This window comes from Oryx dammah, unplaced genomic scaffold (assembly GCF_014754425.2).
Source record: "Oryx dammah isolate SB20612 unplaced genomic scaffold, SCBI_Odam_1.1 HiC_scaffold_27, whole genome shotgun sequence".
NCBI classification, from domain to species: Eukaryota; Metazoa; Chordata; class Mammalia; order Artiodactyla; family Bovidae; genus Oryx; species Oryx dammah.
The window spans coordinates 18310020-18332057 of NW_024070211.1; the positions used below are offsets into that span (position 1 = coordinate 18310020).

A 22038-nucleotide genomic window follows, 5' to 3' on the forward strand; every position below is an offset into this window, starting at 1 on the left:
GGTTAGTAAGAGGCGATCAATTTCATGTCTTTCCTATTGACATAAATGACTATTTATTGCAGGAAACAAATTCACTTAGACACTGCCGAATTATAATCAACCTAGTAGGACCTGGATGTAGTAAATGTTTCATCTGACAGATTTTACTTTAAAAATAGATGCCAGGTGTGAAAAAAGTGTGAAATGAAACAGACATGAACTATTTTTGTTTGAGATTCAGCCTCTAAAATGGTCTGTGAGCGACATACTGTGGTTTTATAAGTGCAAGGTAAACCCATGGCAGATAGAAAAGCACTTTAATACTAATTAAAGAAGCCTGGAAGCAATTACCCAAATGCATACTGAGCCATTGCCTTTGAAGATTGACAAAATATTTGATTTTGCCCCTTTGCTTTAGTTTTGATGATAGCAGTGCTCAGAGATTTTTTTTTTTAATATCACCTTTTTCATTTATCTCAGCAAATGGAGGTATATTTAGGGAGCTTGGGATTGACATGTACACACTGCTATGTTTAAAATGAATAACCAACAGGAACCTACTATATGTATAGCACAAGGAATTCTGTGCAATGTTATCTGTCAGTCTGGATGGGAGGGGAGTTTGGGAAAGAATGGATATATGTATATGTATGGGTGAGTCCCTTTGCTATCCACCTGAAACTGTCACAACATTGTTAATCGGCTATACTTTAATACAAAATAAAACGTTTTTTGAAAAAAGATAGCAAGAGGTTTCTAAAAAATAAAAGCTTGGCTTTTCTCATTTTCAAACCTTTTTAAGTAACTACCTCAATTTGAAGTATCCTGTATTCAGTTTTGATGCCACCTCTTCTAGAAGTGTACTCATTTAGTGTTGACTCATAGTTTGGCTTTAAATCACACAAAGATGGCTTCATACTGGTAACTTCTAATAACAAGCTATTGCTTGTAAGTTGGCCTTTTGACCACAGTGACATCAGCCCCTGTTCTGGCTTGTTAGTTTAAACCAGGCTTTCTCTGAGAGGGGCAAGGATGCCCCCAGATGTCGGGAGTAGCAACGTGAGGAGCCCAGGTCACGATTTTCGTTATGGATGGACCCAAGCAGTGGTGAGCTCCCCTCGGGCACTGTTCCTGGGGAAGATGGGTTAAAGCCTGGGCTCCCCCAAGAGATCACAGCTATCTTTCCTTAGGTGGGCTTGATGCTCTCCCTGAAGCGTATCCCGGGGTTTGGAAAGGAGATTGCATTTGTATTCTTGACTCAGGCAAGGCGCACAGCTGTGCCCTAGAATTATCCAAAAAATAGTCAGATGTCCAGACACGCACAGTCAAACACTTGGCTCCCAAAAAAATCATAAACTGTGAGTTTTTTGGCTTTCTGGAGCTTCAGAAAAACAAATAAGAAGATTCAGCTGATTCCATCTGAAACAAAATGATTTCTTTAATAAAATCAGGAACCCAGGTTTGTTTCTCCCATAAACCATGAAAGGATTATTCAGACATGGGAATCAGCTTCAGATCACGAATTTGATAGATTAAAGGAGATTCTTTTTACTGGCACCATTTCTTTTCCTTTTTTAAGTTTCACTTGAGTGAAGGATGTCTTGTCTGGAATTCTGGGAGACTTCTGCAACTTTATGCAAATAGCCAGTTGGGCTGCAATGCAGGCAAGCACGTGTGCTCCATCACATCAGTAGTGCCCAGCTCCGTGCGACCCTATGAACCGTAGCCCACCAGGCTCTTCTGTCCATGGGATTCTCCAGGCAAGAATACTGGAGTGGGTTGCCCTGCCCTCCTCCAGGGGATCTTCCCGACTCAGGGATCAAACCCACATCTCTTATGTCTCCTGCATTGGCAGGCGGCTTCTTTACCACTAGTGCCACCTGGGAAGTCCATGGAGAGCCTGAACCTAGCCATAGATCTTTCCTGAGCCAGAGAAGTGATGGGGGTCAGAGCCACTGGGGCAGCTAGCTGGCTCACTGCTGCTTTCCTTTATCTCCTTAGGAGAAGAGTGTGACGTCGATATCAATGAATGTGACAGCAACCCCTGCCATCACGCCGGCACCTGCCTGGACCAGCCCAATGGTTACACCTGCCACTGCCCACATGGCTGGGTGGGAGCAAACTGTGAAATCCGTGAGTATTCCTGCAGCTCAGCCCCTGTGATTTTCCATTCCATTTTCATTCAATGAGACGAAGAGGCTGACTGTGTCCAGCCAGCCCCATGTCACTCTTAGAAGAGGCAGTGAGGCCCAGAGTGTTACCTGGAGCCCCCTGTGCCTCCCCGGTCCTGGTTGAGTATTTTTGCTCACTGCTTTATGCTGCTCCCCCTCCTTTCTAAGCCTGAATCCAGCCTTCCCACCAGGATGAGAATGCGCCGATGTCATCCCGAGTTCATGGCTGCAAGACAGCCAAAAATGTGCTTAGCAGAGAAGCATTAGAATCCGATCCAAAAAGAGAATCTTTGTGTTGAAAGCAGAAATTAAAAAAAAAAAACAACAAAGAATGTAAATTCACTTCGCATTTGTGTCTTCAAATGTATTAGGTTCCATCAGTTGCCCGGAAAGAAGTCCAGGAAGGATGGGCGTCACACGAAACCTGAAAAACATTTTGAGCTGCTTAGAGCAAGGTGTTCTCTGCACATGGACTCAGAGAAGTTCGACAGTGTCAGAATCAGGACTATATATGTTAATGTGAAAGTCAGGTAGCTACTAGGATCAAGGTGAAAATGAGAACTGCACTGGAATTGGGTTGTTGTTATCTTGTCAATCACTAAAAACTCAACTTTGAGTAGTGTTTTTCTTCTCATTTAAATTAGGGAAGGCAGTTGAGTTTGCATATTTCTCTGGGGCCTTCTCACCTCCTCTTCATCAGGCAAAGACAAAGAGGCAGCTATGTAGACATGGCCCTGTCTGTCAGTCTCCCTCCTGGGCTGGCCTGCCTGCTGCCGCTTCTCCTCCAGGTGGTAGTGTTTCAAGAACAGACCCATCCTGGTGGTCCAGCTTGGGCTTGTCTGCTAATTCTTAGTGTGTGTCTGAAGTGGAGGTGTGGTCAGTATCTGGAAACCTTTTTATCCACAAATATGGACCATATTCTTCAGCATCAACTTGACCGGTAAAGGTATTTTCGTTCCTATCTACTCCTTGTCTCTCGCCTTGGCTCAGGGCTTGAGAGAGGAGGAGATGAACTCTTTTTAGGACTCCCCCTTCAATCTTTTCAAATAGTCATCCTCAATCTTTTCAAATACCCATATACTGAATGGTCTTAGGGATTCTTGGTCACAATAGGTGAGAAACATTCTGTTGTTGAAGAAAGGGAAGGAAAGAGATTCCAGTGGTACAAATGCTAAGGGCTATGATTCGATGCAGGAGATTAAAACTACAGTAGGTCTGGGATGATTAAATTCTGTCTAGTGAGATCTGTTGAAGGAAAGGATCCCAGATTTGGGCCAGCAGGACCTTGGTTCTTGCTCTGGCTGTGGCACTTCTTGTGTTAGTTGTGCTGAGCCTCAGAGTACTTACTCAGTACTGATAAGTACATAAGTACTTATTCAGAGTCCTTATGAAAATGGGACCCATTTTCATTTTAAAATTTGGTAATTCTGTGAAATGTTAAATTTCATGCCTCATGGCAGATCTTGGAGAAGGAAATGGCAACCCACTCCAGTACTCTTGCCTGGAAAATCCCATGGACGGAAGAGCCTGGTAGTCTACAGTCCATGGGGTCGTGAAGAGTTGAACATGACTGAGCGACTTCACTTTCACTTCTTACTTTCATGCATTGGAGAAGGGAACGGCAACCCACTCCAGTGTTCTTGCCTGGAGAATCCCAGGGACAGAGGAGCCTGGTGGGCTGCCATCTATGGGGTCACACAGAGTTGGACACAACTGAAGCGACTTAGCAGCAGCAGCAGCATGGCAGATCTATGTATAATTTAAAATTTTTAGTTGTGAAAATAAATATATAGGAGAGGAGAGTATGGATAAGAACTCAGAAACACAAAGGATGCCCTTGAGAAGTTTTGAAGTAAAATCGTATCATTTTTTTAAAAATCTAAATTTTACTTCTTTCTGGTGATGATATTATAGGCAGAAGATACACATGGATGGAATAATCAGGATGAAAGGTGACTTCTGTTCTAGTGACATCATATTCTAGCTCTGTGACCTGGACAAATAACTATATCTCAGCCTCATCTTTCTCACTTGTAAAATGGTGATAGAAAAGTTTCTGGGAGGATTGAGATTAAGGATCCTTTGTGCCGATCTCTGCTGTGCAGCAGTAGACACTTAAATAGATGCTAGTTGCCTTTTCTCTGTCTTTCTGTGCTACTGTAGCTCTTATACCTTGAGCTAGCAGGCGAGGACTTGCCTTTGACAATCGTGTTTTTAGATGATATATGCCCAGGGCACAGGCTACTCTTAGTGTGTGGATGTGTTGGGCACATCCCAGTACATACTGGGTTCCCTGTTCTCCCAGAATAGCACTTTCCATTTGATGATCTTACTTCTACTCTCCATTCAGTCAAAGGTGTTAAAAATAAATGTTATCACAGATAAGGCTCTGTCATGTCTCGGTGTTGATTGCTTCCATCCTTGACCTGACTGTAAGAATGTAGAATGAACGTGTAAGATTCGTGATGACACACAGGTGGAGCTAGTGACCAGTGCCGAGATAAATGGACCTGAATCAAAAGAAGAGATCTAAGGGCCAGGAATGAAAGGAAAGTTTGGGCCATGAGTGGGCAGAGATGATATGAGGTCTCTAGTCCTCTGTGAGCCATGGGACACATGGTCTCTGAATTTCTTTCTAACTGGAACATCTGTGATTTTCTGAATCGGCTGGAAACCAGGAGAAGGGTGCCTGAAAGATACAAGGTCAGGTTGGTAAATCTCAACAGGAACGCTTAGGAGAACAATAGTGCTGTTAGAGTTACAGACGGTCCTGCTGATTGAGAATCGGCCAGTTCTATACACTGAGTCAATCCTAAAGGAAACCAACTCTGAATATTCGTTGGAAGGACTGATGCTAAAGCTGAAGTTCCAATACTTTGGCCACTTAATACAAAGATCTGATCCATTGGAAAAGACCCTGATTCTGGGAAAGATTGAAGGCCAAAGAAGAGGGCAGCAGAGGAAGAGATGGTTGGATAGCATCACCAACTCAGTGGAAATGAATCTGAGTTAACTCCAGGAGATAGTGAAGAACAGAGAAGCCTGGAGTGCTGCAGTCCATGGGGTCGCAAAGAGGTGGACACGACTTAGTGACTGAACAACAACAATGTATATTGAGCAGTTGAATCTATTGTTAAGCCATTGAATTAACATTCTGCGGTTGAGAAGTAGGGGAACAGGGTATCTTGGATTTATGCATTTAGTGAATAATTCAGGGCCTCCTACTATCAAGTGTCAAGCATTGTTGTTGTTGTTCAGTCATGCATAGTGCCCGGAATATAAAGATTAATGATGTAGCCCTTGCCTTTAGGATCTCATTATCCAAGGGTCGATTCTTATATCTGATGGGAGTTGCTGTATAAGACTTCGCTCAGGCAGCTCCAGGAACCGAGGCAAGGAGCAAGGTTGGATGTCTGGGGCTTCCTTGTCCCCAGATGCATGGAATTTAATAATGGTTAAAGAAACCCATCAAACAGTGATATGAGCAGTCTTTATTGTACAGATAGATTCAGTTCTTTGGTTCCCATTTTTATAAACTGCTGCTGCTAAGTCGCTTCAGTTATGTCCGACTCTGTGCGACCCCATAGACGGCAGCCCATCAGGCTCCCCTGTCCCTGAGATTCTCCAGGCAAGAACACTGGAGTGGGTTACCATTTCCTTCTCCAATGCATGAAAGTGAAAAGTGAAAGTGAAGTCGTTCAGTCCTGTCCGACTCTTAGTGACCCCATGGACTGCAGCCCACCAGGCTCCTCCGTCCATGGGATTTTCCAGGCAAGAGTACTGGAGTAGGGTGCCATTGCCTTCTAGGATTCTTTAAAAAACAAAACTTATTTAGGATTAACATATATACACTACTATATATGGGCTTCCCTAGTTGCTGAAGAATCTACCTGCCAATGGAGGAGATGTGGGTTCGATCCCTGGGTTGGGAAGATCCCCCAGAGAAGGAAATGGCAATCCCCTCCAGTATTCTTGCCTGGGAAATCCCATGGACAGACGAGCCTGTTCATGGTGCTATACACCTGGAACTAGCGCAACATTGTAAATCAACTATACTGCAATAAGAAAACAAAGTAAAATAAATTAATCTTCCTCCCTATCAATACACCCCACTTCACTCCACAAAGGTAACAAGTGTTACCCATTTATTATGGATTCTTTCAGATGATTTTAGTCACTATGTAAATCCCATTTTATGGTGGCTCAGATGGTAAAGAATCTGCCTGAAATGCAGGAGACCCCGGTTCAATCCCTGGGTCAAAAAGTTCCCCTGGAGAAGGAAATGGCAACCCACTCCAGTCTTCTTGCCTGGAGAATTCCATGGACAGGGGAGCCTGGGGGGCTACAGTCCACTGAGTTACAAAGAGTCAGACGTGACTGAGGAACTAATACTTTCACTTTCATACACACTGTTCAGCATCTTGCATTTATCCCTAATATATCTTGAATGCTTATCCATGCTGACTTAGTACAGATCTTCCTCAATTTTTAACATCACACAATGTTTCTTAAATTCTCTATAATTTACTTAATAAGACACCTGTTGATTGACAAATAACTTATTTTCAGGTTTTTGGTATTAAAAAGAATAGTAGAGTGAAAATTCTTATATATGTATTTACTTATGTGAGAATATCAGAATATTAGTAGGATAAATTCTCAAAAATGGAATAGTCAAATGAAGGGGTCCTTGAATTTTTCATGAGCATTTATTTATAAATTGACTCTTTGCAAATAAAACTTCTCCTCTTGGCAGCAATGGTGTTGGGGTCTGAGGTTGATTTGCAAATCCCACTTAATCCATAATTACTTTATTAAATACTTTGAACAGCACTGACCTTTGGGGAGCAATTGTGGCTGGATGTGGTATTGCAACCATCACCATCATCCTTCTTCAGAACTCTTTTCATCTTGCAAAACAGTAACTCCCCATACTTCCTCCCCTAGCCCCTGGCAGTCACCTACCTACCTTCCTTCCTTCTTGTTTTCTTCCTTTCTCCCCCCTTTTTTTTTGTTTCTTCCTTCCTTCCGTCACCTGCCTCCCACTCCAGCCTCTAGTAACTACCATTCCACTCTAGGTGTTTTTTTTTTTTTTCTTTATGTTGCCCGTGTAACTGACATCATACAATATTTATCTTTCCGTGTCTGGTCTGTTTCACTCAGCAGAATGTCCTCCAGTTCACCTACGTGGTTGTAAATGGCAGGGGCATCTTTTCAAAGATGCAAATCTAAATCCCTCAGACCCTCCTTCCCACCATTGTTTCCATCCTTTTCACACCAAGCTGCTATTAAAATACATTAACAACTAAAGACCAAAGGCTATGCTTTCGCCTGTTGGAAGCTGCAGGATTGCCCCTGCACTGAGGGGAGGTGACCCCTCCTCACTTGGCCACTCTCTGCTTCGCTGCCTGGAGGCAAGCAGCCACCCTGTCCCCCTTCCAGTCCCTCACTCTGCTCTCCACTCCTCCCAGGTCTTTGCCTGGGTCAGCCTTCCCTTCTCTCCTCTCCATCCCCGGCTAATATGTACTCCCCCTTAGAGCCTTGCTTGCTGTGGACCCCACCATGAAAGCTCTCCTCATTCCCCAGTTAGACGGCACAGCTTTTGTCCCCTCCCGAGGCACTGTCGCCTTGGTCCCTCATGGCTTAGCACACTTGCACTTCCACATCTCTGAAAAGACTAGGGGATCCATGTGCACACTCTTCTCTAAGTTTTCCCTTGCTCTTTATCCCAGGCATCCAGCGTGAGGCCTGGCACATAGTACATGCCGTTGTTGTTCAGTCCCTAAGTCGTCTCTGACTCTTTGTGACCCTATGGATTGCAGCACACCAGGTGTTCCTGTCCTTCGCCATCTCCCAGAGTTTGCTCAAACTCATGACCATTGAGTCAGTGATGCTGTTTCAGTTCAGTTCAGTTCATTTCAGTCGCTCAGTCGTGTCCGACTTTTTGCGACCCCATGAATTGCAGCACGCCAGGTTAACTATCTCATCATCTGCCTGCCCCTTCTTCTCTTGCCCTCAATCTTTCCCAGCATCAGGGTCTTTTCCAATGAGCTGGCTCTTTGAATTAGGTGGCTGAAGTATTGACGCTTCAGCATCAGTCCATATATAGTACATAGTAGTTGCTTACTGATACTTGTTCAGTAATGGGATCACTAGGAGAGATTCGAGCTCTGCCTTCTGTTCCCTCCCCTCCTGCCTCTTATGAAGGTTAACAAGGGTGTTCACTTTTCCCAGTCTCATTGACTGCTTTGGTTGTCAAGCTAATTTTTAGCTACAGAAAACATAAAGAAACTTGAAATCCCTCCTCACAGTTATTCTAGGCAATAGATGGTTCCAAAATTCTCTAGCTATCTAAGTGATATCTACCTAAGACACACTTTTCAGTTCAGTTCAGTCTCTCAGTTGTGTCCGACTCTTTGCGACCCCCTGAACTGCAGCACGCCAGGCCTCCCTGTCCATCACCAACTCCCAGAGTTCACTCAGACTCACGTCCATCAAGTCAGTGATGCCATCCAGCCATCTCATCCTCTGTCGTGCCCTTTTCCTCCTGCCCCCAATCCCTCCCAGCATCAGAGTCTTTTCCAATGAGTCAACTCTTCACATGAGGTGGCCAAAGTACTGGAGTTTCAGCTTTAGCATCATTCCTTCCAAAGAAATCCCAGGGCTGATCTCCTTTAGAATGGACTGGTTGTATCTCCTTGCAGTCCAAGGGACTCTCAAGAGTCTTCTCCAACACCACAGTTCCAAAGTATCAATTCTTCGGCGCTCAGCTTTCTTCACAGTCCAACTCTCACATCCATATATGACTACTGGAAAAACCATAGACTTTTACTCGCTTTCAAACTTTTTAGAAGTATTATTGGGGCATAGACTTGGATTATTGTAACACTGAATGCTTTGCCTTGGGAAGGAACCGAGATCATTCTATTTTGAGATTGTACTCAAATACTGCATTTTGGACTCTTTTGTTGACTATGAGGGCTACGGCATTTCTTCTCAGGGATTTTTGCCCACAGTAGTAGATATAATGGTCATCTGAATTAAATTCACCCATTCCAGTCTATTTTGGTTCACTGTTTTCCTAAGATGTTGACATTCACTCTTACCATCTCCTTCTTGTGATTAGTCGCTCAGGTCGTGTCTGACTCCTTGCGACCCCATGGACTGCAGCCCACCAATGCTCCTCTGTTTGTGGGATTCTCTAGGACAGAATACTGGAGTAGGTTGCCCTTTCCTTCTCTAGCGCATCTCCTTCTTGACCACATACAATTTACCTTGATTCATGGACCTCACATTCCAGGTTCCTATGCAGTATTGTTCTTTACAATGTCAGACTGTTGGCTCAGATGGTAAAACGTCTGCCTGCAATGTGGGAGACCCAGGTTTGAGTCCTGGGTCAGGAAGATCCCTTGGAGAAGGAAATGGCAATCCACTCCAGCACTCTTGCCTGGAAAATCCAATGGACAGAGGAGCCTGATAGGCTACAGTCCATGGGGTCACAGAGAGTCAGACATGACTGAGCGACTTCACCTTCACTTCACTTCACCAGATACATCCACAATTGAGCGTTGTTTCCACTTTGGCCCAGCCTCTTCATTCCTTCTGGAGCTATTAGTAATTTCCTTTCCCTCTTCTCCAGTAGCATATTGGACACCTTCCAACCTGGGGGTCTCATCTTCTGGTGTCATATCTTTTTGACTTTTCATACTGTTCATGGGGTTCTTGCGGCAGGAATACTGGAGTGGTTTGCCATTCCCTCCTCCAGTGGACCACGTTTTGTCAGAACTCTTCACTGTGACCCATTCATCTTGGGTGACCCTGCATGGCGTGGCTCATAGCTTCATTGAGTTAGACAATCCTCTTTGCCATGACAAGGCTGTAATCCATGAAGGGGTTTTAAATACAGAGGTGGACAAATTAAATAATCTGACTAGATTCACCCAGGTAAATGAAAGAAGCACAGATACAGGTTATGTATTTTAGAATTAAATTTACCAGTTGATCGAGGTCTCTTTTTGGTGGAGGAGAGATGGTCAGTGGGTCAGCTTGGAGGCTGACTGTGTTTTTACCTTAAGCAGAGGCTCTGAGTCCAGCTCCTACGTAGCTCCTACTTTAGGACCCATTGAAATCTTAAAGGGACAGCACTTCAGGAAATAACAAATCTCAAGCAAATTGAGTTTATGCTGAAATGCAAATGCTCCCTGAGACGCAGGAGTGTGACATTTTCCCTGAATAGCTTGTGTGTGTGCGTTCCTGGTCATGTACCTGCCAGGGCTGGTGAGGTCATGCCGTCCAGCGTGTTCTGGTGCATGGTTCTTCCCTGAGCTTTGCAGTAGCTGACATAGTAAATGATTCCTGCCTTGGGACTCCTGGGATGTGGAGCAGCGATCTGGGAGTGGCAGCTGCAGCCACCTGCTGCTGATATATCCTCTGCCTCGCAGACCAAATGTTGGATTTATTCAGATTCAGCCTGGCTACTAACCCAACTACTGTGCAAAGCAGCCATATTCCCTTATCAGGCAAGTTTTAGATGACAGTTTAAGGTGGAAAGAGCAAAGAGAAAGGGAAGAGGGGGAGAAACAGAGGTTTCAGGAGAAATCTGGGGATATTTTTTTCAAAAGTCTAAACAATTTGGAATTCAGAGTTTGGGGAAAGAGAACAGATGGTCAGAAATACAAATGGTTTAGACAGCTCATCAGGCCTAGGGCAGTGAGCCCAGCACGTAGCCCAGCACAGTTGTTTGTTTTTCTGTGACAGTGGCCCTGTGCAATTGTGTACTGGCTATGTATATGCCATCAGTGTGATGTGTAAGCTATTTTCATGAAGGTGTGCATCAAGAATTCCCGTGGCAGCCATAGCAATGAGATCTGAGCGCTTCTCCAAGCTGGAGTAGAAACAGTATTGGCTGCCCTTGTGATGGTGCTCAGTGAGTGTTATAGCACACTCCATGAGCCCTGGACTCCAGCCTACAACTGAATTTTTCAGAGAATGTTGAAATACTTGGAAATCAAGTGAGTCATGTTCCTTTTCCGCCAGAATGATGACTTGTCTCTCTCTGTGTGCACCAGGTATTGCCAAATGAAATGGCTGCCAGTCGGGATCGAGTCTTGATTTCACAAAACACCTCCTCTCTTCCATTGTGAGCATTTATTTGCAGTGACTTATGTCCTTTCTGTCTGCCTGTGTGCGAGTTGGCTCACGCAGCACGGTGAATAGTGCACAAACAGGCAGTCTTCTCGTTCCACGGGCTGTGTGAGCTTGGGTAGGCAGACTCAAATGGCAAAACCAGTCTTCAAGGGCCGTGGTGGAAAACTCAGGAGCCAGACGGTCTGGACACAAACTCAGAAGTCACTTCATTCACCCCGGTTTTCTCAAACTCTCAGGAACCACGCAGGCTCAGGGGACGAGTGAGTTTCCCATTAGGCTTCTTGGAAAATGGTCTGCACACTTGAATCCTTGTTTGGCTGTTTACTTGTGTTCTTCTGAAGGCTGTAACTTTTCAAGGGAAAGAATATCTGATTCTGAGACTCCAATGTCCCTGAAAATGTCCCTGGCATGAGAGTATGAGGACTCAGAGGTCACAGATACTTTCACATAAAAGAGAACAGTGGAAAGAGGCCTGAGGATTTCACAGGAAGTAAAGTGTAAGTGAAGTTGCTCAGTCATGTCTGACTCTTTGCGACCCCATGGACTGTAGCCTGCCAGGCTCCTCTGTCCATGGGATTTTCCAAGCAAGAATACTGGAGGGGGTTGCCATTCACAGGAAGATAGATCTATTTTCACCCATATCTTGGATCTCATTTCCAGGCACCCAGAGTCCTAATGTGGAAATGATGGCCTGGAAAGGGTGCTGGTGGAGGTGGTAGAGTGGGTAAAGTAGAGAAGACAACCCTTTTCCCCTGGAAGTTTAGCTTCTGTTTGATCTTAACCTAGCCCCTTTTCACCTTCGTGACTTCCTTTCAAATCCCGGTCATGGTATCTGGATCATTCTATTTGTTTGCAGGTTTGTAAACAGGACATAATTTGACACTCTTTACTTGTGCCAGACACAGAGACTATGCCCCATCCATCTACTTTTTTCTTGCCCATCCAGGTTGGTGTTTTTTGAATGGGCACAGGGCAGTGCTCAGTAATCTTCAACTCAGAGTGTGCCTTGAGGACACCATCCTCCTCCTCTATATCCTTCCTTTTTCCGCCACCACCGGACCACCACCACCCATCATGTGCCTGGAAGTGGACTTTCTTTTCTTTACATGTTTTCTAACTTATTCTCCCAACATGTCCATAGGGTATATGTTATAATTGTTGTCTTATAAATGAAGAAACTGACACTTAGGGAGGTCAAGCCAGTGTTGCAGCTGGAGACTGTCCCTGGTGGTCCAGTGGTTAAGAATCCACATTCCAATGCCAGAGACATGGGTTCGATTCCTAGTCTGTGAAGCTCTCACATGCCTCAGAGCAATTAATAAACCCATGAGCCACAACTACCAAGCTCCAGCTCTAGGGCCTGCATGTCACAAACTATTGAAGTGCGCACACCGTGGTGTGCAGAGCCCATCCTCTGCAGCAAGAGAAGCCACTGCAATGAAAAGCCCTCCAATGAGAAGCCCGTACATGGCAACTAGAGAGTAGTCCCTGTTCATTGCAACTAGAGAAAGCCCACACGCAGCAATGAAGACCCAGTGCAACCAAAAATAATAAATATGTAAAATTTTTTAAAAATACCGCGACTGCGATAAAAGCAAGGTTGGTGTGATCCCAAAGCTCACACGCCTTCCACTAGTTATGCTGGAAGATAATCTCATGGGTGTTTTCTTCAAATGACTTATCACTTATTTTTTATTATAAAGAGACTATATTCTCTTTTTTTTTTTTTAAGCTAAAGAAGACTGAGACATATAAAGGAGGTAAAAATCACATGTAATCATGCTTTTCAGAGATCACTGTTATTAGCACCCTGCTGTGTGAGGCAGAGGCTGAGAAGTTGGATCTGGAGTTACAGTCAACACTCTTACCCAGGAAGTGGTGTCAGTTTCTAAGCTTTTGTCTATAGAAATGGGAAAAAAGGATGATATATTTTCTGGTGGTTGTGCTGATCAAATGAGATGTTTTCAAAAAGCTTAGCATAGTAAGAAAACAACATAGGTTCCTCACTATCATTGCTCCATCCTGAGCTTTTCAGTATATAGATAGACTTTGGAAGCTCATCTGAAACTTCCCTGGTCACTCAGATGATAAACTGTCTGCCTATAATGTGGGAGACCTTGGTTCAATCCCTGGATCAGGAAGATCTCCTGGAGAAGAAACTGGCAACCCACTCTAGTATTCTTGCCTGGAAAATCCCATGGACGGAGGAGCCTGGTAGGCTACAGTCCATGGGGTTGCAAAGAGTCGAACATGACTGAGCAACTTCACTTTTGGAAGCTCATATGTGATTGTAGTACCACTAGGTTCTGTTTGGTAATCTTTTTTTTATTCTTTTGCTACTTGATGAGTAGCTCTCCATCTCACTAGGCCTTCTCTGGTGGCTCAGCAGTAAAGAATCCATCTGCAATGCAGGAGACATGGGTTTGATCCCTGGGTCAGGAAGATCCCTTGGAGAAGGAAATAGCAACCCTCTCCAGTATTCTTGTCTGGGAAATCCCCTGGACAAAGGCGTCTGATGGGCTACAGTCCATGGGGTCACAAAGAGTGAGACACAACTTAGTGACTAAACAACAATAAAATCATCTCACTAATAGTTGAATATTTAGGTTGTTTCCTATTTTTCCATGTTTATGAATTGTGTTGTCTGTTGGTGAGGCGGAAAGAGTATGGGGTTGAGGAACTCTAGCTATATCTGTAATTTTTTTAATTTTTATGTTTTCAATTATGAAAGTATGATAACACATTTACAGGAGAGTTGGAAAATACAGGACAAGGTTATATACAGCTCCAGTATATATTACAATTATTTTTTTAAGTAGATAAATTAAGATTTTTAGTTGGAGTTTCAATATCAAACTCTCAAAATTAATAGAATGGCTCTACAGAGAAGTAGAATGATATATTAAACCTGCAAAGCACTGTGAACCAATTCAACATAATTAAGATTTACACAGTTTTCACACAGTGGTAGGATACAAATTCTATTCACGTTCCCATAGACTGTAAACTGTGTGTGTGCGTGTGTGTGAAGTCAACTTCAGTTGTGTCCAACTGTTTGGGACCCTATGGACTGTAGCCTGCCAGGATCTTCTGTCCATGGGATTCTCCAGGCAAGGATACTGGAGTGGGTTGCCATTTCTTCCTCCAGGGGATCTTTCCAACCCGGAGATCAAAGCTGGGTCTATTACATCTCCTCCATTGGCAGGCAAGTTCTTTACCACTAGCACTACCTGGGAAGCCCTAGACTATAAACTAGAAGACACTAAAGCATATCCAGGGATAACAGCAGGTGCAGAAATTTGATGGTCTAAAGGTATTGAAATCATCCAGAGTCTGTTCTCTTATCACTGTGGAATTATGTTAGAAATCAGTATCAAAAGATATTTGAAAATAACCCACATATTTTTAAGTGCAGTGTGATGTAGAGATCTTCGACTTCGCCATTGAAAGCCTCAATAAAGTTAGACTGAAAAAAACACAGAGGGTGATTGCAGAGAAGAAAGCATTTAAATGAAAAAAATTAGTATCAAAATGAGAAATCAATATTAAAGATGCTTTGAATAGAATCCCATGTATTTGTAAGTTAAATGTCCACTTTTAAATGTTGGGTGTATCTAAGAAGTCATCACAAGGAAAATTAGAAAATATTGGTAATAGAGTAAAAATGAAAAGAGAATTTACCCAAATTTGTTGCATGCAGCTGAAGTTGCTCAGTGGAATTAAATGCAATGTGGAGTCTTGAATAAGAGATGAAAACAAATAATAGACACTAGCGTAAAATTTTGTGAAATTTGAACAAAATCTATATATTAGTTAATAATATGTATCATTTGTTAATTTCCTTTTTTTTTTACAGCATGTTTTTTTTTTTAATATTCTCAGAATTGGATTAGAAGTTTCAAGCCTCATTCAAAATTGTTTTAAATCACTAAGATATCTTTTTTAGTGTTTCAGCAGTTACACTAGATTTTATTTGTAACATTTCATTTCTTTAAAAAAACATAAACATTTAAAGCAAAGAAGGTAAAATATGAATATATGTTAACTTTGAGCAGGGAATACATCTGGGTCTGTGTTTATTTTCTGAACTTATTTTCTAAATGTGTGATAGTTGATTGTGGTTCTGAGATGAACATCTTTGTACACAGGGCTTTATACATTTTTTAGGACCATTTTCTCAGCAAAAATTCTGAAAATTGGAATTTCTGGGTCAAAGGATACTCTATGTAGTCTATACAGGGGTTGTGTATCAGTTCACACAGTCCCTATTTCTGCATCCTTGTCTACTGTGGTTATCAAAATTTTAAAATAATATTTGGGAACTGATGTAGGCCTTGCATAGTTAAAAAAAATTATGAAGCCAAGCAATTTTCTACTTATATTTCCTTGGTGAATTCCTTTTTATATTCTTTACCCATTTTTCTATGGCATGTTCCTGGTTTTTCTTAATGATTTGTAAGAGGTCTTTATATATTAAGGATATTAAGGGCTTCCCTGGTGGCTCAGAGGTTAAAGCGTCTGCCTCTAATACAGGAGACCTGGGTTTGATCCCTGGGTTGGAAAGATCCCCTGGAGAAGGAAATGGCAACCCCCTCCAGTATTCTTGCCTGGAGAATCCCATGGACAGAGGAGCCTGGTGGGCTACAGTCCATGGGGTTGCAAAGAGTCGGACACGACCGAGCGACTTAACTTAACTTAATATATATCCTGTAGCCCACCAGGCTCCTCTGTCCATGGGGTTTCCCAGGCAAGAATACTGGAGTGGGTTGCCATCTGGATTATCCATAGAAAATAATCCTTTGCAGTTTGGACAGCTCTTATATTTTATGTTCCTGGTGGTGTGAGGACAGGGAAGTCCTTCCCCTTCAAAAGGCCCCAGCTGATACCCAGGCGTTTGCTTGTTTTCACCTTCAGACCTCCAGTGGAAGTCTGGACATATGGCAGAGAGTCTAACCAACATGCCTCGGCACTCTCTCTACATCATCATCGGTGCCCTCTGCGTCGCCTTCATCCTGATGCTCATCATCTTGATTGTGGGGATTTGCCGCATCAGCCGCATTGAGTACCAGGGCTCTGCCCGGCCGGCTTACGAGGAGTTCTACAACTGCCGCAGCATCGACAGTGAGTTCAGCAACGCCATCGCCTCCATCCGGCATGCCAGGTGAGTGGCAGGAGTCAGCATGCTAGGTACCAGGGTTATCTTATGGACAGGACTTCACATCTGCAAGGAGGATTTCAAAGATTTTACATCTGCAAAGGAGATTTCAAAGAATAAAGCACAGATTCAAGGTAGTATTGGGGGACCAGATAATGAGACTGCTTTATAAACAAACCCCTTTAATTTGCTTCTAACTTTCTGTTATCATTGAATACATTCATTCGTTTAATTTGTGTTTATCTCTGCTATAAGCATGTGACTCTTCATCACTGTGTATGAAACAGGTTTTGATGATTTCTTTTTGGAATGTGTTTAGCTGTGTTGTTCTTCAGGGTGACTATAAATGGTCACATGTGATTTAAGGGCTTAGTTAAAGAAAGTCACATAGCAGTCATTCTGTTGTTAGAGTTCTTATTGTATAAAATAGTGTCTGGGGGAAAGATTCCCGGAGAGACAGGAGTTAGTGTGGTATAGAAATAACCTGAGTCAGGGTGTCAGAAATCTGACATTAAGCCCAGCTGCTCCATTACTTGGTTATAGTTTAGGTAGATGATTCAACCTTCCACAAATACAGTTCCTTCAACTGTAGGAAGGGAGAACTACCTCCTTCAAGAGTTATGACAATCAAATTATAAATAGTAAAGGATTGTATAAACAGATAATGCTGTATTTACTTCTCCAATGTGTTACAACATGTGAAAAAAAATCAACTAATCTAATTTTGTTGATTTTGGTCAGGAATATTTATATCAAAATGATAGTGATATTGAATGTTAAAACACCATCTTTTCCTTTAATTGGTAGAACAATCGAAAGGACCTGATTCAGAAAGTCAATGTGCTATAGCAAAAAGAGGGCTGAGTTCGGTGTCTTAAGATTGGACCTCCAGGGAACTATTACCTGTATAATCTTTGTTGGGATGTTGTGACCAATATTGTTCGAGGAACAAGCAGATCCAAATTCTGTCTGAATGGAATGGAAGTTCAGAGGGTCCGAAGGTTCAGTTCAGTGCAGTTCAGTCGCTCAGTCGTGTCTGACTTTTTGCGACCCCATGGACCTCTCTGTCCATCACCAACTCCCGGAGTCAGAAAGTTAGCCTTCTTCAAAAGGAAACCTCCAATCCCAGGGCTCAGATCTTAGGATGAGTCCAGTGGAAACAAAAACCAGAACTTGGGTTCTAGGGAAAGAGCCAGAGGAAGAGAGAAGTTGGGGGACTTAGGGCCTCTGTCCCAAAGCCAAAGGAAACTTCTTGGTAGGAGTAGCACTATCCCCATTTCTGTAACTTTGAGAGAGAAAGGAGGATTCAGCCCTCTTCCACATCAGGCTCCACAGATCAGCCTTTGTCATGGACCCCATTTTAGAATCACCTCAGCAACAAAGCTTCCGGGAAACCCTGGAATCAATCCTTGCAAATCTCTTCTAGTTTAGTTAGTCTTTCCTCTTGCACAAAGGGCAATGTGATTTATTACTGTACGTCCACTGGGTCCTGGCATGTGGTAGACCTCACTAAAATGTAAGGTCTGAAATGAATGGATGATTCTCGGTGAGCAGTTGGCACAGGATGTCTTGATCTGCCTGAGAAATAGATTCATCCCAGGGCACCAGCTTAGTCAGTGGTACAAGCTTGCAGGAGTATTTGGAGTATCTTGAAATTATTGTATGAGCAGTGAAAATGTAAAAAGAAGAGGCTATGGTTGCTGTGCTCAATCGCTCAGTCTTACCCAACTCTTTGTGGCCCCAACTCTTTGTGAGCCTGCCAGGCTCCTCTGTCCTTGGAATTTTCCAGCCAAGAATACTGGAGTGGGTAGCCGTTTCATCTCCAGGGGATCCTTCTGACCCAGGAATTGAACACACATCTCTTGTGTCTCCTGCGTTGGCAGGTGTATTCTTTACCATCTGGGAAGCCCTAAAAATAGAGACTAGGCAAAATCTTTTGTGACTCAGAATTCTTCCCAGAAGGGCTTAGTACACCCAGAAAGAACAGAATCCATGGTTCCATATGGGAATGTATTGGGAGACCCAAGGAAATCAGACTGCCTCCCCTACCCCTCCCCTGAAAGGAATCTCTGGCTAAGGTCCTTTTGCATCCAGGAGGAAGAGTATTCTATCTCAGCCCTGGAATAAGTTAAGATAGATTCTTCTGGGCTTCCTGCTTGTGTAGCCCACTGGGAAGATATTTAACTGAATACCCTTGGAAGGAAAGGAGAAACTTGAAAGCATTTACAAACCTGATTCTTATTTGGTACTGATTTTTATCAAAAATATTTACTGCAGAATTCCTAACCAACAAACTCCTGGATGCACCAGTGACTGCAGATAAAATCTTTGATGTTATTACAATGCCTTCCCACAGAGAACATTCCCGTCTAAACATTTCTTTAGCTATGACCTAGAGTTTCCACAGCCTGGTTCTCCAGAGGCTGTACCTGGGTCTCTGGCAGGTTGGCGCTTTTTCTCCCTTTTCCTGGAAACCCTGGAAAGGCAATGACAAAAACAGAGTCCTTTTGGTATTCCATACTTCTAGTTTTGAGCAACAGCCTATGGCTAATGTGTCTATTTCATGGCCTGTCTCCCTGCCACTATGCTGGAGGTGACATTGGCTCAGAATGACTGCAGCTCCGAAGCTGCACAGGACGAACACATCTGGGTCATTGGTGACGTTCCCCTTTTCCCCAGGAAGTGTCCGGTGATTCTGACCTCAGCAGTCCGTCTGTTGGTGCTGATGATGGGCTGAGAAGCAGTGCCCCCCTACTCCGCCTTGCCCTAAAACTCATCTGCTCCTCAGCTGCTTTGCTTATACTCAGGCTGCAAAGACTTTGTAACAGACTGGCAGGAGGGAAGTCATGACTCTCCAAGTTCTGTATCTGGGGTCACACTCCGAGGCTGACCACCGATTACAGGAAACAAACCAGAAAGCTGGGAAAGGACAAAGTCTCTCTTTCTCAAAGAGCATCTCCCAATGTGGGCCTTTTTTTTTAAAATATTTATTTATTTGGCTGCATGCATGCTAAGTCGCTTCAGTCATGTCTGATTCATTGCGACCCTTTGAACTGTAGTGCACCAGGCTCCTCTGTCCATGGGATTCTCTAGGCAAGAATACTGGAGTGGGTTGCCATGCCCTCCTTCAGGGGATCTTCCCAACCCAGGGACCAAGCCAGCATCTCTTACATCTCCTGCATTGGCAAGCAGGTTCTTTACCACTAGCACCACCTGGGAAGCCCCATTTGGCTGCACTGGGTCTTAATTGTGACATGTGACATCTTTAGTTGGGACATAAAGGATCTAGTTCTCTAACCAGGGATCGAACCTGTGCCCCCTGCATTGGGAGCTCAGAGTCTTAGCCACTGGATAGCCAGAGAAGTCCCTCAATGTGGCCTTTTTAAAGCTTCCATCTGCCTGCTCTTCTCCAAGGTGTTGACTAGCTATTGATTTCCAGGGGAACATGAACTAGAAGAATGTATATACTTTGATTCCTTCGACACTGGTTTTGGTGTCTTTTGTCTCTTTAGGAAAGTAAGGTACACAGCACTGGTCACCAACTATGGTGTTTGAGTGTCAGTTACCTTTATACCAGGCTGCACAGCTGCTGTTAGTGCTTCTACAATGGAAACATGGCCAGACACAGTGCTAAGTCTTTTGGAGAGAGGACCATGGGTGATCCTTACAGTCTTCATCAATGGCCTGTAAAACATCTTTGACTTTGTGGGCCATTCAGTCTGTGACCAACTCTGTCTTTGTCCTGTGAAAGCACCAGAAGCATTAAGAATGGGCACAACTGTGTTCTAATAAAACTTTATTTTAAAAAACAGGCAGCAAGCTATTACTGGCTTGCAGACTGTGGTTTGCTAATCCTAGGCCTACATTGTAATTTTCTTTGGCTTCCACCTTTTAAAAATTGTTTTAATAATTAATATGTCTCTTTAGGATAAGGAAAAACTGCATTGTTCTTAAATAGAACAGTTGCATGAAAACTCCTGCCATAACATAGGCAAGCTCTGACATTGGTTTAATGCCTGATAGTTTAAAATGGAATTCTATAGGTGTTAGCTGATTCCTTAACATCCACCCAGTTCTGAGACACAAAGGAAATATGCAGAGCTGTTAGCATGGGAAATTTAAGTAGGAATGCACATTTGTTTGGCACTCGCCACTGTGATAGGTGTGGGAGACTGAAGGAGATTCGTCTTATTGTGTTTTATAAACCGTCTTAGCCCCCATATGGTAGACACTGTGCTTTGGGTGGAGACCTCAGTGTCTCACCTAAGGAATTAGGAGGCTTCTCAGCTGCTAATTAGGTCATAGTGCAAGGAATCCAGTTCCAGTGGTGCTAGGGCATTCAGTTCAGTTCAGTTCAGTTCAGTTCAGCCGCTCAGTCGTGTCCAACTCTTCGCGACCCTATGAATCGCAGCATGCCAGGCCTCCCTGTCCATCACCAACTCCTGGAGTTCACTCAGACTCACGTCCATTGAGTCAGTGATGCCATCCAGCCATCTCATCCTCTGCTGTCCCCTTCTCCTGCCCCCAATCCCTCCCAGCATCAGGGTCTTTTCCAATGAGTCAACTCTTCGCATGAGGTGGCCAAAGTAATGGAGTTTCAGCTTTAGCATCATTCCTTCCAAAGAAATCCCAGGGTTGATCTCCTTCAGAATGGACTGGTTGGATCTCCTTGCAGTCCAAGGGACTCTCAAGAGTCTTCTCCAACACCACAGTTCAAAAGCGTCAATTCTTTGGCGCTCAGCTTTCTTCACAGTCCAACTCTCACATCCATACATGACCACTGGAAAAATCATAGCCTTGACTAGACAGACCTTTGTTGACAAAGTAATGTCTCTGCTTTTCAATATGCTATCTAGGTTGGTCATAGCTTTTCTTCCAAAGAGTAAGCGTCTTTTAATTTCATGGCTGCAGTCACCATCTGCAGTGATTTGTTACCAGCATTATACTCTGTGACCCCTTTAGCACTGATGCACACAGCTGAGCTTCCCATGTAGACACAAAGCAGTGCCTCCTTGTCCTTCAGTTGACTTTGCGTGTCTACAGTGGATGCATGGAAGCTCTTAACTGCTTTCATGTTCAGTGGGTCTGGAACACTCAACCTCAAACCTATCTTGTCAGTATCCAGCTCCATGACAATAATTTAAGGTCACAGCCCTTAGCTTGTGGATGGATTGCCTAAATTGGATGCAATGAATTTTCTAGATTTGGAGGAAACAGATTATTCTTCAAACTGGAATCACATAAAAAGCAGAAACGGGTATTGTAAACCTATATTCAACCTATTAAGTTGCTCGGATGTTTCCTCTTGGCCAGCCAGTTGATTCATAGGCAATGTATAATTCACTGACCCTCTTGTTGGAATTCCAGCAGGAAACCATCCCATGGCTGCCATGTTTGGATACAGAGAGCTTTACACTGGGATTTCCTGATTTTCAAAATTAATTGGATTAATATAATTAGTGATATATTGTTACCGATATATTGAGCTATTTTATGAGAAATATCTTGTCAAAATGCTTGCTCCGTAAAGTAGCCTCTGAAATGTTCAGACTTCAGAGAAAGTGTTAAGAGCCAATTGGCTTTGAC

The 22038-nt window shown here is 43.4% G+C and overlaps 1 protein-coding gene across 1 annotated transcript in view; it reads left to right on the forward strand.

The window, feature by feature from the left end:
- Positions 1-22038, forward strand: part of DNER (delta/notch like EGF repeat containing) — a 390912-nt gene that overhangs the window by 366363 nt on the left and 2511 nt on the right. Inside the window, exons 12-13 of the mRNA XM_040229375.1 lie at positions 1981-2112; positions 16212-16458. Coding sequence (XP_040085309.1) covers positions 1981-2112; positions 16212-16458 — 379 coding nt within the window. The remainder of the gene's footprint in view (positions 1-1980; positions 2113-16211; positions 16459-22038) is intronic.